Source organism: Psittacula echo (assembly GCF_963264785.1).
Source record: "Psittacula echo genome assembly, chromosome: 20".
Lineage (NCBI taxonomy): Eukaryota > Metazoa > Chordata > Aves > Psittaciformes > Psittacidae > Psittacula > Psittacula echo.
Window position 1 is genome coordinate 4,387,015 of NC_137756.1, and position 17,727 is coordinate 4,404,741.

At 52.1% G+C, this 17,727-nt stretch overlaps 2 protein-coding genes across 3 annotated transcripts in view; both read left to right on the top strand.

Annotated features, from left to right (window-relative positions):
* SLX9 (SLX9 ribosome biogenesis factor) overlaps positions 1 to 4,183 on the top strand; it is a gene marked incomplete at its 5' end in the record, with an annotated part of 60,372 nt that extends 56,189 nt beyond the window's left edge. Inside the window, one exon of the mRNA XM_080632090.1 lies at positions 3,940 to 4,183. Coding sequence (XP_080488216.1) covers positions 3,940 to 3,952 — 13 coding nt within the window. The 3' untranslated portion in view covers positions 3,953 to 4,183. The remainder of the gene's footprint in view (positions 1 to 3,939) is intronic.
* A 787-nt stretch (positions 4,184 to 4,970) lies between these two features.
* Positions 4,971 to 17,727, top strand: part of ADARB1 (adenosine deaminase RNA specific B1) — a 57,553-nt gene continuing 44,796 nt past the window's right edge. The window contains exon 1 of one of the 2 annotated variants that reach the window (XM_080632004.1): positions 4,971 to 5,103. The gene's annotated coding sequence lies outside the window, so the exon portion shown is untranslated. The remainder of the gene's footprint in view (positions 5,104 to 17,727) is intronic. The other variant, XM_080632005.1, reaches the window with a different exon arrangement.

The window sequence follows — 17,727 nt, forward strand, 5'->3', positions numbered from 1 at the left end:
CGTTCCAGACCATCCATAAAGCAGCTCTGTTGCATACTGCCACCTGCACATGTGTAACATCAGTCCCATAGGAATAAGGCAATGCAGGCACACACATGATGTGAAGTAGGAGCTGGGTCTCGGCAACCAGTGCCAGTTACACCCCAACCAGTCTGATACCTCCATTGCATGGAAGCCTCAGCAGCTGAGCTGGGGCCACGAGGAGGGTGTGTGAATAATCAGAGCAGGGATGGCAGCTGTGCTTCCCGGGTGTGCTCCTGCAGGCAGGCATGCACTGCCCTGGCGAGGATCCTGTTGTGCTTCCATAGGACAGAGAGCTGGCCACCCATTGCATAGTCTGGGTTAAACATCCTCCTTTGGCTGAGTCCCTTTGGAAGCAGGGTCCCCAGAACCAGCTGCTGCTCCATGAAGGATCACATGGCAACAGTGAAGGGAAAGTACCAAGCTTGGATCTGCTGTTTAGAGCTGTCTGGAGATGCAGTTTCTGTTGGGTTGGTGGCATGGACAGGATGGAGGAGGTGACAGGTCCGGCAGTGGATCCACCATGTCCCACAGGTCTGGATGAATCCCAGCCTGGTTTGGGTTGGAAGGGACCTTAAAGCTCATCCAGCTCCAACCCATGGGCAGGGACCCCTTCCACTAGAGCAGGTTGCTCCAAGCCCCTGTGTCCAACCTGGCCTTGAACACTGCCAGGGATGGGGCAGCCACAGCTTCTCTGGGCACCCTGGGCCAGCGCCTCAGCACCCTCACAGGGAAGAGCTTCTGCCTAAGAGCTCATCTCAGTCTCATTGCTCATGGGCAAGTTGCATGCAGGAGATGGCAGCGCATGACGTGGAGGGCACATGCAGACAGAGCCATTAAAGGCAGCAGGAGGCTTCAGCTGGAGGTCAGACACAGCAGCAGGGCAGGATTGCAAGACCCAATTCCCTGAAATCACTGCAACACTTCTGGGAAGATGGCTCATTGGTGCAATCTGTGGCTCTGGCGAGCCCACAGTCACCTCAGCTCTTGAACCCCACAGCCCTCAGGGACTGCCAGTGCTGCACAAGCCACACTGGTGACGCTGGTGGCACATAAGCTGTGGCTGGGGAATGGTGTGGGAGGATCAGCCTGGTCTTACAAACAGCCTAGGATTTCCAGTGCCCCAGGGCTCTGATGAGAAAGTTGGTGTTAAAAAGCCATAATTTCATTAAAGTTAATTTACCAAGAAAATGCCAACACAAGATTTGGATGAAAATGAGGGAGAAAAAGAGCAAATGGTTTGGAAAAATGTGAGATTTCATAAACACCAGCAACTGTGTCACAGCTCAGCGCTGCTCAGGGAGCCACTGGGAAGCTGATGTGCAGTGGAGTCGGGCTGGATGTGGAACTGGGTAAGGACCACGGGAACACCCTCATTCCTGCCCCATTTGCCCAGCGTGAGCCCTTGTCACCCCAGCGGTGATTTTCCTCTCCAGTTCAGGGCTGGAGCTGGAAGAGACCCCCCGAATGGTCCCTTGGGCCAAAGTGGATGTCCCTGGCTACGTTTCTGGCTATCCAACACCTCTCAGCCTCCTCCAGCCCCGTGGCTCTGCTATGATCTTCATCAGTGATGCCTCTCAGCCTTGTCCCCCCCAGCTCCAGCAGTGGTTTCCCCAGCATCCTGCGAGGACACAACCGCTTTGGTCCGTGCCGTAGAGGTGGAACTGAGGAGCGCAGCTTTGTTCTCGCCGGCTTCACTGCTCATCTTCAGGGGGCGAGGAAAAGAAGAAGGAGTAGCTGGTGTTGAATGCCGGGAGCCAAAAATAAACCAGGATAAAGAGACGCAGACAGGCGTTCCCGGAGGCGAAGGCTTCGCCAGGCAGGAGCTGCCCACCGCGAGCAGGGCAGAGGCACAGGGTTGTCTCTGAGAGGGAGGAAGGGTAAAAATAGATGGGTGTTTCCAGCACGGGCTTTTGTGCTGGTCCTCTGCACCCTCCCATTGAACATCCCTATGGGTCCTTACCCTGCTGGGAGTGACTGGGGAGAGGGAAGAAGCCACGTGGGAGCCTGTGTGACAGTGACACGAGTGCTCTGGGGAAAGCACGCCAAGTTCTCAGCACCAGGTTTCAACAATACCGAGGTGGTTGCTGCAGCAACGTGCATAGGGTTTGTCTGATTGGTGTCTGTGCAAGGCCCCTGCCATGGCTGGGCACAGCCCGCTGTGGGATGGATGGGAGATGCCAGAGGCGCTTCCCACTGGCACATCTGTGGGTTGAAGCCTTAGAAAACTATTGGGTTTTCTTTAAATATCTTTTATGTCCTTAAATTCCCTTTTGGATCCTAATTGCTTTAAGGGACAGTTTCCTCTTCTGGCAGCCACCCGTAGGTCTGTGGGCAGCCACAGCAGGATGGCCGTCAGGACATCAGGAGTTTCCCCACCTCGCTTCCCGGCACGTTTGGCTCAGCGTTGGCTGCTGCAGTGCTGGGTGTTCCTCTCCTGCGTGCAAAGGTCAGTGGTGCCTGCGTTCTGCTCATGTCAGTCAACAGCAGGCAGGGACTTTGAGCTCATCCGTGGTCAAACTTCGTGGGTTTTATTAACTGTGGGTGGAGAAATGCATCTCTGCTTGGGCAGGGGGGTGGGACGGGGGAGCTGCTCCAGCTCCTCTAGGTACCTCTGGTACTCTCTGTATCTTCAGTCTGGTCTGACCCACTGCGGAGAGTCCTGGGGCTGGTGCTCCCCATGGTCCTGTGTCCCATTGAGCCTCTGGAGGATCAATCTCAGACTGGTTTGGGTTGGAAGGGACCTTAAAGCTCATCCAGCTCCAACCCCTGCCACGGCCAGGGACACCTTCCACTGGAGCAGCTTGCTCCAAGCCCCTGTGTCCAACCTGGCCTTGAACACTGCCAGGGATGGGGCAGCCACAGCTTCTCTGGGCACCCTGTGCCAGCGCCTCAGCACCCTCACAGGGAAGAGCTTCTGCCTAAGAGCTCAGCTCAGTCTCCCCTGTTCTGGCAGGTTAAAGCCATTCCCCTTGGCCTGTCCCTACAGGCCCTTGTCCCAAGCCCCTCTCCAGGTTTCCTGCAGCCCCTTTAGGCACTGGAGCTGCTCTCAGGTCTCCCCTTAAGGAGCCTTTTCTTCTCCAGGCTGAACCAGCCCAGCTCTCTCTGCCATATGGGAGATGCTCCAGCCCTTCTGAAGATGTTTCCAGCACTTACTCTGCCTGTCACTGATTTCACATTTAACACCTCGCTCTTCTCTCCAGAAATACCCGAGTGCAGAACAGCCATTACCCCTTTACCACGAAGAGCACAGCTTTCATGGGGGTGCAGCTGAATCTACCAGCTTGCCCTTTGCTCCTGGGCATGGAGCCTTTGTGGCTGGATCCACCTCCACCCTGAGTCCTCCCATGATGTGTAGCTTGGAGTGAGGGTGTCTCAGGGTGGGTGATGCGTGATGGGTGACTGTCTGTCGCTGCACTCCAGGCACATAGGTTGCAGTATATAATGTTTAATGTGGCTTCTTAGAACGAAACGTATTACCCGAGGGCAAATTAAATCAGCTGCTGGTTTATTTAATAACTCTGTGTGTTCACTGGGTAACCTCAAAAGGACAGGAAGCTGGGAAAGGCAGACTTGTGCTTGACCAGTCGATGTCTGTGGTCAGCTGCGGCCGGGAATGAGATTCTGGGACGTGATGAAGTGCTCTGAAGGACAGAGGAGTGATAGTGGCCATGCAGAGCGAGGCCAGTGCTGCATCCTGCTGTGTCCTGCTGCATCCTGCCGCATCCTGCTGCATCCCACAGGCTGAGCTGCCTTTTGAGACCTGCAGATGCCAAGAGCAAAACACAAGCCCTTGCTCAGAAGCCTGCTCCCCAGGTGACCGCACGCCTTTGCTCTCAGCCTTGCTGCCACAGCCAGACCATGTGAGAGACGGGCTTTCAAGTAATTATTGAAGCCTTTTTGTGTCCTCTCTTCTAGGTTGAAGCCTTAATTTACACCACGAGCTGTGAGATACACGCGGCAGAAGCACTGATGAACTTGGCTGCTGGTGTTTGAGTGGAAAACGCTGTCTGGCCTTCCCATCTTGGCGTGGTGGGACACAGACGTAGACAGAGGCTCAGTCCTTGGGTCCTACTGGCTCTGAGGACATGGAGGACACAGGGAACCATTTTTCCTCCCCTCTTTTGAGCCAATGTCAGCATTTCTGCACCTCATGACAAAAAGTGACCATTTGGAAAGATAAACTGAAGACATTTAGGTCTAAAATGCAAAGCCAAAGGGACAAAGGCTCCTCAGCAGTTTGTATGCTGAACATGATGAATGTCGTGGTGGGTGCTCAAACAGTGCTGCAAGTAGGCATCACCTCCCAGTTACAGTGTCCCTGTGGGGCTGTTTTAACACTTCTTAAGCTGCTGTAATCACTTCAACTGTATTTTGGTTCCTGCTTTAAGTATTTGCTATGGGCATCTTGCTTGCAGCCACCCCAGTTTGGTTTATGCCACTGGGCTCCCCAGACCGTGTGAGCCAGGCTGAGCGCAGCGCCAGGCCCCAGCAGCAGGTGACAGCAGGGTGGCCCTGCCCTGGATGAGGAGCTGTGCCCAGCATCAAACTCCTTGCTGAGGCTGCTCCTGGCACACACCGCACTGCATGGGAGGGTGCGGGCACCAAGCCCAGCACCTCATGGAGCCGGCTGAGCCCTGACACAGGGCTTGGTTGGGACGCAGGTGGGGGTAAAGCGGCCAAACCCCAGGCCCTATCCCTGCCTCTGCCCCTGCCTCACGCTCTGCCCCAGGCCCAGCCGCTCTCTGCCCACGCCCGCCCCGCCCAATCAGCGGCCGCCTCTCCCCAGGCAGCCTATCCGCGCCCCGCTCCGGCTGCCGGCTCCGCCCCTCCATCTCTCCGCCAATGAGAAAGGCGGCGCTGCCGCGGCCCCGCCCCGCCCCGCGCGCGGCTGGCGGGCCAGGCGCGGCCTGCACGTCGTCGGGGGCGCGCACGGGGGTCGGTGGCGCGCAGGCGCGCTCGGGAGCCGGTGTCGGCGGCGCAGCGGGGGCCGCAGCTCGGGGCTCGGCTCGGCCGGGGCTGCGGATGGCGGAGCGGCGGTGGCGGCGGCGGGGCCCGGGCAGCGGCGCGGCGCCGGGCGAGGTGAGTTGCGGGTGCTGCGGCGGGAGCGCCCCGCGGGACCTGTCCAGGTCCTGACGGGGCGGCAGGTGCCGGTGCCGGTAGCGGCGGCCGCCCCGCACCTGTTGATGGCGGAGGGGCGGGCGGTGCTGCCCGGCGGTGCGGTGGGGCGCAGTGCGGCGGCAGGGCCCGGCCGTGCCCGGCGGGCTCCCGGGCGGGGTGACCCGGCCAAGGGGCCGAGGCGGCGGCGGCGGCGAAGCCATTTTGAAGGGGGTGCGGGCGCGGCGGGAAGTTTGGCCCCGGTGCGTGCCCTGCCCGGGGTGCGCTGCCCTAGCGCGGGTAGCGGGGCCGGTGAGCGCGGCGCCGCGGTGGCCTGGCCGCCCTCCGCTGCTCCCGGGGCCGACGTGCCCTCTCCGGTGGCTGGCTCCCCCCCCGCCGCCCGCCCTCTGCAGTGGGGGGAAGGCGGGCGCGTCCTTGCGAGCGGAGCTCGGGCGTGAAATGCGGGTTCACCTCTCGGCGCGTTCCCCCCCCGGCCGCTTTAAACACCTCGAACCCCGCTTTATTGTGCCGTGCCATCTGTTGCTTTGGGGTTGGGTTTCGTGCTTCCCCCTCGATTCGGGTGGGTTTAAGGCTGTGCTGGAACAAAAGTGTGGCTGCAGCGGCTTGTGCAAAAACGTAAAGTCTGGTTTGGGGAAAAACACGCGGTTTTAGGGATTGAGGCGCGCTGGGATGCCCCCGAGGGGTGTCAGGCTGAGGGGTGGCTGTTGCTGCCTGCATCCAGCCCCGCTGCCTGTATCCGTCTTTGCCTTGTCCGTCTCCAAACTCGAGAGGAGTGGTGGGAGAGCCGGCTCAGCCTGATGAAACCACAGAAGAGATCCGTAATGGATCGCCGAGCAGCCAACTGCAGCCGTGCTGGTCCCAGGAAACACGCTTGGCCTGGGCTTTTACGTAGTTGTTCAGGCAGATACATCTGCGTGCAGGAGCCTAACGCCTTTATTTGTCGTGTTTATCCCATCTCCAGGAGGTTCTTCTAAGCAGCAGGGAAATGCAGTTGATGTTTCTGTGTTGCGCTGTTGGAGTCCCAGGGCTCTGAATGTGGGGCTGCTGCGCGAGGGCTTTTGGCACTGTTTGTAGCATGTTTATTCCTCAGGGAATCACAGAATGGTTTGGGTTGGAAGGGGCCTTCAAAGCTCATCCAGTCCAACCTCCTGCAGTGAGCAGGGACACCTTCCGCTAGATCAGGTTGCCCAGAACCACATCCAGCCTGGCCTTGAATGTCTCCAGGGATGGCGCATCCACACCTCTATGGGCAACCTGTGCCGGTGTTCTACCACCCTTATTGTAACCAATTTCTTCCTCACATCCAGCTTGAATCTGCCCTCTTTTAGCTTAAACCCATCACCCCTCATCCTATCGCGACAGGCCCTGCTTAAAGTTCCAACTCCCCATCTTTTCCAAGGGTGAATGAAAACTTCCTGTTTTCCTGGAGCATAAACAAGATCCTGCTCTCATTTGATGTCTCCCTTTGGCACGCACAGAGGGTGATGCGCTCGTGGGGCTCACAGGGACACGCTGCTTGCTCAGGGAGCGATCTGTCACCCCAGTGTCGCGGGAGGGAAGTCGTAGCATCATTCTGCAAGCCCTTTGGCTGGGCAGTGGCAGCGGGCCAGCCCCCAGTGCACAGGAGATGTTTGGAATAATCAGTGATGGACTGCCCTTTTACAATAACTGTTTGGGTTTATCTAGCACTCAGTTGTAGTGATATCTACCTCTATAAATAGGCTGGCCTCCTGTGTAATGAGTCTCGTAGTATAAACAGCCGTGTCTTCAATGACTGGTGTTGCTTTAAAGATGGCCAAGACAGATGCTTTTGGGGGGGTTGCCAATTTCCCTGTTTTAACTTTCTCCCTTCAGTGAATAATGTGGTTCTTGGCCCTTACAGCAGGATGACCAGGGGGAAGGCTCAGTACAACCCTTGCTGCTCAGAGCTGGCGCAGCTTCCCACTGTTCCTCCGGCAGCCCAAGGTCGAGGAGGCCTGTCTTCTCCATGAGACTCCTGCTCTGTGCACAGCCACCTTGCTGGAATCATGGGCAGCGCTCAGCTCTGACAGGTGACGGTGCACTTTTGCTCTGGGGCACTGTTAATTCAGCACAGAGCTCCCTCAGCTACATTTATACTGGGGCAAGCAAGAGGTGATGCTGTCCGTGCTGGTGAGTCCTTGGCTTTTGTGTGAGGAGGAGAGAGCAGCTCGGGTGTGATTATGGTGGCACTGCTTGCTCACCCTGTGCTCAGTGTCACCTTCTGGGATGCTTTCCCCCTGTTTGCTGCATGAATTCACAATTCCTGCTTTCAGGAAAAGCATTGGGCAAGGAATTCTCTCGTGTTTTGCCGTGCAGTTTATCAGGGCGTAACAGATGAGCTGTGGGCCCTAACCCCTCCTGCAGACGTGCTGGCCAAGGTCTCTCTGACATGGCTTGTGTGTGAAAACACTGGCTCCTCAGCTCAAGGGAAGGCTTTCCAGCCTTCCTTTCTCTTTTCCAGCAGGAGGAGAACTTGCTTTATGAAGCCTTGCTTGTGTGAGCGGACATTGCGCTCAGCGTTTGAAGCAGGAGGTGTCTCATAGCATAGCTCACACTGTGCTCACAGACCTCAGGCTGGGTTTGAATTTGCTCTGGGCTTGTTCAGATTTATCCACTCCAGTGCAAGTTTAGTGCCATTTTGTGGGCTGTATGTGGTTTGGGAATGGAAATGCAATGCCTTTAAGATTTCAGTGCTCTCGTGCTTGCTGTGAGCATGTAAGAGTGCCTTTATCTTGTTTATTATATGCAAACGGTGCTTATTTTCTCTTTTAAATGCCAGCTGTGTTTTGGCTTAAGTGAGTGAAACCTTCTACATGGCTGGGCTTAAGACAGGACATCATCACTGTGTGGGGCTGCAGCCAGGTCAGGCTCTGCTGCTCCCCAGCAAACTCACTTCTGTGCTTGGCATACCCCACACTGGTGCCTTCAGTTGCTTGCAGTCCCCCAGGTCACGTATCCTGCATGGGAATGGGAGATTCCTGTTGAACAGGGTGATGGCAAATGCTCGTGTGGGAGAGCCGTGGTTCAGACCAGGAATATAACATGTCCTTGTAGCAGCTCAGTGTCCATGCTTTCTGGATGTCATCTGTGACTTTGGGGATGGCAATGGTGGGTGAAGAGCGTTCCATCGGCTGAATGAGTATGTTGCTGCTTCTGTGTGCTGGGAGGATTTTAGGCAGTGCTTAAAGAAGCTGAAATAGGCTAAAATAGACTGTCTGCAGGTGCAAGCAGCGAGCATGGCTTGTCAGGGTCATGCCTCTTGTGTCTGAAGTCGGTTCAGGGGGTGCAGGACCAAGTTAGGTGAGGATCTTCATGCTGATCTTTGGGGATCAGAGGACGTGCTCTGATGCAGACAGAGACGCAGCACTTGCTGTTTCTGCTACTCCTGAAACCAGTTCAGTGCTTGGCACCTTTGAAACCCTGTCCCTCCAGCTGCTGTACTATGGATTTCAGTTTCAGCACCAAAGATTAGAACTATGGTTTGGGACTGTATTTATCGGTAGAAGCTGTTATTTATGTACCTTGGCTTTAAAGGAAATACCTTCATAATCTAAACGTTGTGTGACTGCAAAAAAGAGCTCGATGAATGATTATGTAAGCTAATGAAATGGCATTTTAAAGCAGGTTTCTTTCCCGTTTGCATACAATGTGGATGGTTTTTTTCCTCCTTCTTACCATTTGACAACAGAACGCATTATTTCAATCCTATCAGTGAATGGTTTTTATGTGGTAGGTGTGAGAAATACTTGGTTTTGCAATTTGAATCCCTGAGGAGAGCATCAGCAGGCTCTGATGGTGAGTGTTGGAGTGTGTAGCTGCCCAGAGCAGTAGCACATCTATGTAGCCAAAACATAATAACTAAAACCAAAGAAGAAACCCACGTAACTGATATTACTGTTGTCTTGGAGTGATGCTCTGGAGCGATCCTCTCAAGGATATCTGGTTGCAAAAGGGAATTGGGATCTCTTTACACTCAGCCTTTGTGCTTTGTTATGGGTTTATATCTTCGTGGGTTGTGCTGTTTGGTTTATTTTTAACTTCATTTCAATGTATTGATGTGCCTTGTTTCCTTGGGGAAAAGCCTCCCTGACGCTGTAGGGTAAGGTCTCTTTGTGTTCCTGCCTCTTAAAGTGAGCCTGCTGTCCGTGCTGTGCAATCAGGCTTGCCGCCTGCTACCTCGCTGTGTTTCTGAGCTCAGTTTCCCATTGCATAAGCGCTGTCAACACATTGACAAGCACATCAGTTTTGACAGGAGGGTAGAGATGTCACAGGTAAGTGCCGAGAAGATGCGCGAGCACAGGAATCCGCGTGGAGGAAACTCAAATTAGTGCTCTGCTGGGAGCAGAGCTGTTGGCTGAATGCAGATGTATTGTTAGACATCAGAGGATCTTTGCGGTAGGGAGACAAATCAAGTTTCGTAAGGAGTTCCAGTAGACACTGAGTGTTCCTTTACTCTTCCTTTGTGAGAGTGGGGAGGAGTGATCTGATGAGTAATCCTGCGTTGCTGTAGGTAAGAGAAGAAAACAAAAGGGTTTGGGTACAGGCCTTCACCCTGCCCCTTGGGGCTGGGGAGGGAGGGAGATGAGTGGGTATTTTTAATGTCACGGTAAAGGCATTTGTGGTTGGCCTGATAACGGTGCCACGGATTCGCTGGGGCCAGGATTTCTCTGGCAGAGATGCACAAGGCAGCTCTGCTTGGGGATCACCCTTTTCCTGCGTGCATCAATACACATGTAACATACGTATGCAGATATTCTTGACCGTTTTGGTCACTCAGGCTTTTCCTTTTTGAGGCCTCCTGAAACAGGAAAATGTATTTTTTCATATCCTCTTTCTTTTAAAGAGATTTTAACAGAATGGAGCCGTGTTTGAGCCTTGCAGGTGAGAAGCTGAGTATCCTGAGCATTGTCATTCAGAGACAGTGCGGGAGGCATACACCTTATATTGAATTTAAAGGGAAATAGAAGCCTCCCTCGTTTGGTGATGAGTTTGGTGCTCGGTTACTTTCCTTCAGATGTTCTTACATCGGATTGTGAGGCAGCCTCAACTGGAAGTCTTTTTTTTTTCCCTAGTTTAATCTGTTTAAGTTTGGAGATTGGCAAATATAATTAGTACCTGCCTCTGCCATTCTGAAGGGCTTCTGCTGAAAGGATCCAGCACGTCTAAAATTAGGTTGGTTTTTATTTGGGTTGATTTACTCAGCTCCTCGCCTTTATTAGCCAGTAAGTCTTGAAGTTTAAACTGCCTTTTTCCTTGCTTAATTATACTCCAGTGTTTGGGCACAGTCTGCTGGGAAACAGAGGGGGGGAAATAGCTTTGACTTCTTTCTTTCCATGCAGAATTTAGGGAACTCTGTTTACAAATGCTCATCCTGGGTCAGAATAAGTTTTTATCTTTCACCTCAAATGTTGAGCACAGGTACTGAGTACTTAATAAAACATGAAGGCTTTATAGGATTCCCAATAAGAGCGTAGTAGAAGCTTTAGTTCGAAAGCATGATCAGCCCTATGTTTTCATTACTAAAGTCTGCAAATTCAGATTATCATAGAATCCCAGCCTGGTTTGGGTTGGAAGGGACCTTAAAGCTCATCCAGCTCCAACCCCTGCCACGGGCAGGGACCCCTTCCACTGGAGCAGCTTGCTCCAAGCCCCTGTGTCCAACCTGGCCTTGAACACTGCCAGGGATGGGGCAGCCACAGCTTCTCTGGGCACTCTGTGCCAGCGCCTCAGCACCCTCACAGTGAGGAAACTGAATGTGTTCAAGGCCACGTTGGATTCTATGATACTAAGGAAAAAATGTTTCCTGGTCAAAACCAGGCTGTGGTAATGTGTTTTCAATGCTGCTTTTGCCCTTAGACTTGGATGTTTTTCACAGCTAAAGGTAGAGGATCAGTACAGGTCTATTTACGTCTCTGAAAAATGAGAAGAATGAATGTAAGCTGATGGCTGACCTGTGCTTTGTTAGTGAGAAACTTGTGATTGAGCCATGGGGAACTGGGTTTTATGTCCCTCCTCTGCTGCCCGAGCTTGCTGTTGTTGCACACAAGTAGCTCTCACTGGGAGACCAAAGGAGGAGGAGATAACTTCTGTTTTGTCAGGTGCTTACTCATGTTTTTTTATCCTGATAGGCTTTGGTCAAGCTGGAAGGAACTTTGTAGCATTGTGTATTTTATGTGTTTTCCACACTATGGAAATTAGGAAGTTTTATGTAGGGAGAGATCTCTTTTGGGATAGCCTCTTAATCCACATCAGAAATAGCATTTTCTCACTTCGCTTTTGGCAGTTTTGGTAGCTGAAGCTTGTCATCTGGTTGAATGTCCCCTTTTGGACAGTGACTCTATGAGGGTTTGCAGCCCTTTGGACCTGTTGCTTGTGGAGCCTGTGGAAAGCCTGGGTGGCATTTTGAAGCTGTGGAGCCAGGCAGCTGTAAGTCTCTGTCATATTCCATGTTGAACCGGAGTCATCTCTTCCAGCTAGGTTAAAACCATAGAATCATAGAATAGTCAGGGTTGGAAAAGGACCTTAAGATCATCCAGTTCCAACCCCTCTGCCATGGGCAGGGACCCCTCACACTAAACCATGTCCTTAAGCTTTTTGGAGCAGCGCTTCCATTTTCTCAGCAGCATTGGCTTTGATGTCTTCCCTAGACCTGCAGCCCCTCTCTCGGTTACAAGCACTCTTACAGCCAGCAAAGTCATCACTGGAGTGCTGGGAGCAGATGTGCTTTCCTGGGATTTGATGTGTGTAATACAGGCATTCTCGTAGTTGTATTTTTACAGATGCTTTTTATCTCCCGCTGCTCACCAGCGCCAAGTGGTGTTCCGCAGTTTGATGCCATGTGATAACGGTGTTTTGATAACAAAGCAGAGCTGGAAATTAATGCTTAACTGGAAGCAGGGATCCTGGCGGTTGGGTGCTGGCTGTGTACCCTGAAGCACGTTTTACTCGGCTTCAGGAGCGTGCTTTTGACAGCCTCCTGCTTGTCTGCGCCTCTGTGCTTCAGAGCAGTGTGGGACCATGGGCTCCCGCACGAGTGCAGAGATGAGCTGCAGGGGCACGCTGGCCACCTCTGTGTTTGTGACTGCATTGTGCCTCAATCACTAATGAGCACTCAGACTTAATCAGAAGCTAAATTGGGACCCTGTGCTGAGTTTGCAGCTCTTAAGAACGTGAAGCAGGAAAGTGCTGCTGACTCAAGTGAAGGCATGTGGAGGTCTGCTTGGGAGAGCGTGTGCCTGTGCTTTTGGCAAAGCGCTGGCGGAGGGGAAAGTCTCCCACACTAAAGAGCTTTCAAGAATATGCAGAAAATCCTCTTTTAACTCTGTAAGCTACGTTACATGCTTGGACTGGTGGGAGCTGTAGCATCCCCGCTGTCATGAGAACTCTCGGGTCCTTCCAGTACACTAAAGCCTTGATTTTCCTCACATCTTTGAACCTCTTTGCAGCAATCTGGGGAGCTAGCTTAACCCCAGCTCTGCTGTTTTTTCCATGCTGATGATAATGAGTTGGAAATGCTTCCTGTCTGTGCCAAGGGTGCAGTAGTCTGAAAGCCTTTGGGTGGTTTGTCCCCGCTGGGTTGATTTCTGTAGACCTTAGCAGTGATGGATGCAGATGACGAGGGACAGGAAGCACTACTGCAGCTGGGTCTGGGTTTTTTCTGGTGCAGCCTAGTTTCTCTTATCCCCTGAAAGCTATTTTTAGTAAGTGGTTGGGGTTTTTTTTGAATCGAGAGAATAATCAGTATTTCATTCACTGCCCTTACATATGCTTAAATATAGTATTTACATAATCTTCTTATATGCTTTTCCTCCTGCTGCTCCGGAGTCCATAAAGGAACCAGGTTCACCGTTAATAAGATCTATGAATGAACTTGCCCAGAATGGCTCTATTGGGCTGTGGCTCGGATTTATTGCCAAAATGATAATTTATTTATGCTGCTGGAAGATGGCGTCATTCTTCATGCATAAACGGCTTCTTCTGCACCGGCCCCGTCTGTTTCCTTTGCTGCTGTCAAGAGTAATTTTTCCGTGTACAGATTCCTTGGAATCTGTGAAACGGGGGGGGGGGGGGGGGGGTTCCTGCTTTGAAAGCAAAACGACTGATGGCAAACTTCGATATTTTCCCTTCTAGGCAGGTTCATCGCCTTGAAAAGGCCGAGGCGGTGATTGCCATCTGTCCGCCTCCCCGCGCAGGAGGTTCGCAATACCTCCCCTCGGGCCTCAAGCCTCGCTGAGCCGTCGGGAAAGCGGCAGGGAATGAGGCTGTCCCGCAGCCTTCCCCGGTGCTGATGCTGCGGCGATGGAGGGAGCGAGGGAGCTCTCCGTGGTGCCGAGCGGGGCCGCGGCTGCCCGGTCCTTCCTTAGGAGCCCTGCACGGAGGCTCCAGCCTGCCGGTTCCCTCGTATTCCAGCGTTGGAGCTGTGTGTGGCATGGGAGCAGACCTGATGTCTCGCTTTGGATGTAGGTGGCTCACCCCAGTTTGCCAGAGGTACCAGGTCTGGTTGCTGCATGCAGCAGATCTCATGATGATCCTCATGCTCCTGGGAGCTTCAGCACGCCAGAAATATGAACTTTGAACGTTAGGCCATGGAGATGGGGTAAATATAATATACCCTAAGTAAATACAGCTCGTGTTCCTATAATTCCATGTTCTTTTCTCCCTTCACTGCATTTCAGCTCACGATCGCTGGCTTTTCTGTAGCTCACATAGTGCTCAACACTGTTAGAGTGTTCCCAGCTCCACTGTTCATTTTCCATTTCCTTTGGCCTCCTCGTGCAGTATTCCTTAGGCAAAGCTGCCTGCTTTTTGCGTAAGGTCAGTCTGGTCCAGCAGTCAGGAGGTGAGATCCCAGTCCGTGAACCACGATACTTCTGAGGCTGGTTTTGCCAGCCCTGTTATGAACATACCTGGGTTCTCTCAGCATTAGAGCCAGAGAAGCTGTGGCTGCCCCATCCCTGGCAGTGCTCAAGGCCAGGTTGGACACAGGGGCTTGGAGCAAGCTGCTCTAGTGGAAGGTGTCCCTGCCTGTGGCAGGGGGTTGGAACTGGATGAGCTTTAAGGTCCCTTCAACACAAACTAGTCCATGGTTCTATGATTTGTGATGTCCTGGCTGGCTCCTTCAGCATTGAAAAAGTTGTCCTTTGCTCTAGTTTTGGTCTTTTGTTCCTTGCCCATAATTCATTCAAGACTTTTACTTGAAAGAAAAGTTGGCTTTCCACTCTTAAGCAACCTTCTGTGACAGCTGTGGAACGTTTTCTAAGTAGCTGCTCCTGCTTGCGTTGTGTGGAAGAGCCAAAAATAAAGCATTTGATTCTTGCAGCGAAAGCTTTGTTGAGGAATATGGCTATTGACTTTTATTCTTTAAGGTCCTTTCCAACCTAAATCATTCTGTGATCCTAGGATTCTCTTGCCAGGTATCACCTGGTCTATAGACAGCTTGTATGAAGCAGGCTGCTTTGAATCCTATAGGAAAAAAGCCAGTATTTTGAAGGTCATAGCTTCTAGGCTGTGATGGCAGGAAGTAGGGAAAGGAATTTTTCTCCTGTTATCTTCAAGTGTAACATAGCTTCTCACCATTAGGGAAGGTTTTGGCTTTGGCATTCATGCTTCTCCCTGGAATGCATATCTTACTGCCTTCTTGTGGTTTCTTGCTTAGGTTGAGTACATTTGCTATAATCCAAATGGGACATAAGTTGTATTAATCAGGACAGGGTAATTCCTTTTCCTGGGAAGATGTAGGCATTCCACTGTCCATTTAGCTGCAGGCTTGCTTTGATAAGGAGACCCAGAAGAACAGCTAGACATTGGCCTGCCCTAACAAAATGTGAGTGAATTGTTCAGTATAGAATACAGCACTGCCTCTGTAAAAGTATCTCCTGCTCATGCCCTTTACCTATAACCATGTGTAAGTCTTAACTATACCCATAACCCGCTTTTTGCATTGGGGAAGGTTGACAGTGATGGTTCTGAGACTGGTATAGGTCCCTCTGATATGGTTGTCCTGTGAAATATGGGCACAGCCCAGCCCTCTGAGCAGTCTGGAAACGTCATCTCCCCCCACGTGTGCAGAAGTCTGGGAAAGTGAGTATAAATGTGTATTTTTACCTCCCGTGGCACTTACAACACATGCAAACTCCTCTTGCTGGAGCAGTTTGCTGGGCTTCAGGTGTCCTTTATCCTGGCAGCACTGGTAATGGACACTACTTAATTGCGTGGTGCAGAGGGATAGCTTGAATCAATGACTTTTGGAGCTGTGTTAGGGTGCTGCTGGTATGTTCATTGGAGGTTTTCATCTCACAGAGCTCAAGTCTTGGTTTCTTGTTTAGTGTGCTCATGTCGCTTAGGTTGTCCTTCAGAGGAAAGCCAACTCCCTGTGTTCCTAAATCAATAGCTGCTTCTTTACACCGCAGAAGAGGTGTGTAGTATATGCATGTATATGAAATACATGAATATGTATAATGTTTTATGTTGGATGCTTTGTCCAGAATAACGGTTTCAGTCTAAAAATAACTCAGATGCAGTGGAACATTACTAAAGTAGGTGCATAATCTGAATTGCACTCACTAACGTGGCTTCTTCATGTATGGACTGAGATACTGTTTGCTTTGGTGGCTGGGGTGGTCTTAGTGTGGCTCTTCCACTCTGCCATTCTGTTGTCATGGACTTGAAGCAAGCTTGATGTCTTCCCTGTGTCTGTGTGCCAGGGGAATGGGGAGTTTCCACCCTGGTGCAAGAGCATTTGCAGCACAGCAGCAGTGCTCATTCCTCCGTTCATCTCCTGCCGGTTTTAATTCCTTCAGGACCTATTTAGACCTTATGTGCGTGTTGGTGTATGTGTGGGAAGTGGCAGAGAAGGAGGAGGCCTGTGGTGGTGGTGCAGCTATGTCCATGCCCCGTGAGGTGGGGAGGATGGCAGCAGCATCCCGTACCACAGCAGGCAGCTTGGATGCCACCACACTGCTGTGGTTTTGGCTGCAGTGGAAGGAAATACAACCAAGAGATGTAGCTCAGCAAGGTGCCCTTTGTCCCCACCTTTCCATCCTTCCTTCCATGGCCAGCTCCTGCCCTCCTGGGGCCACTTGGAAATGCTTTCTGAAAGGCTGCAGAGGAGTAAAGGTGCTCATGGCTTAATGCAGCGAAATCCCTGCTCTGCCATCACTTGCAGCAGGTATAATTTTGCCTGAAAAGCATTGATTATTTCTTGCCTTCAGACAAAAAGCCTCCTTTGGTTCCGTGCAGCGCTGCCTTCCAGGACACATAATTGCTTCCATTTCTTTCTCTCCCTTCTGTATTTGGAACAGTCGTACTCTGATTTGTGCTGTTAGAGCAGCTCGTGGGAGGCTTCCTTTGAATTCCCTGTGCCCTGTAGTCCTTCCCTACTTGCCTTCTGCTTTGACATGATGCTGATTTGCAAGGGATGGCAAAGATGGGCAGGGTCCTGTGTGTGATTTTGCCGTGCAAGATCACAATATAAATAATCCTCTTGTATTGGTAATTTCACCCCCCCTCCCCAAGAGAGTGTCCCCTCTGGCAGGACTCTGGCCTCTCTCCTTTTGAGCCCTTTCAATCTGGTGGCCCACAGAGATGCTGCGAGGGCTGGAGCAGCTCTGCTCTGGAGCCAGGCTGAGAGAGCTGGGCTGGGTCAGCCTGGAGAAGAGAAGGCTCCTGAAGGGGAGACCTGAGAGCAGCTCCAGTGCCTAAAGGGGCTACAGGAAAGCTGGAGAGGGGCTTGGGACAAGGGCCTGTAGGGACAGGCCAAGGGGAATGGCTTTAACCTGCCAGAACAGGGGAGATTGAGATGAGCTCTTAGGCAGAAGCTCTTCCCTGTGAGGGTGCTGAGGCGCTGGCCCAGGGTGCCCAGAGAAGCTGTGGCTGCCCCATCCCTGGCAGTGTTCAAGGCCAGGTTGGACACAGGGGCTTGGAGCAAGCTGCTCCAGTGGAAGGGGTCCCTGCCTGTGGCAGGACGAGCTCCTGGATGAGCTTTAAGGTCCCTTCTAACACAAACCAGACTGTGGTTCTGTAAAGTTGCCATCGTCTCTGCAGAATTAGTTAATTACGATGATGTTATATCAAATACTGTATTGATGTACAAGGATGCTGGGGATGGACTCTTCATCAGGGACTGTAGTGACAGGACAAGGGGTAACGGGTTCAAACTGAAACAGGGGAAGCTTAGATTGGATCTAAGGAAGAAATTCTTTACTGAGAGGGTGGTGAGGCACTGGAATGGGTTGCCCAGGGAGGTTGTGAATGCTCCATCCCTGGGGGTGTTCAAGGCCAGGTTGGACAGAGCCTTGGGTGCCATGGTTTAGTGTGAGGTGTCCCTGCCCATGGCAGGGGGGTTGGAACTGGATGATCTCAAGGTCCTTTCCAAGCCTGACTATTCTATGATTCTATGATCTATATATACAAGTGGTGTTAACTCTAACTCCATCCTTTCCCATCTGACTGCTGGTTACTGTTACGAAAGATGTGCCATTTCTTGACAGGGGAACATAGTCCAGATGAGGTCAGTACTGCTGCTTCTAACCAGTGTTTCCCTGATGCACTGCATCTCCAGTAAACTGA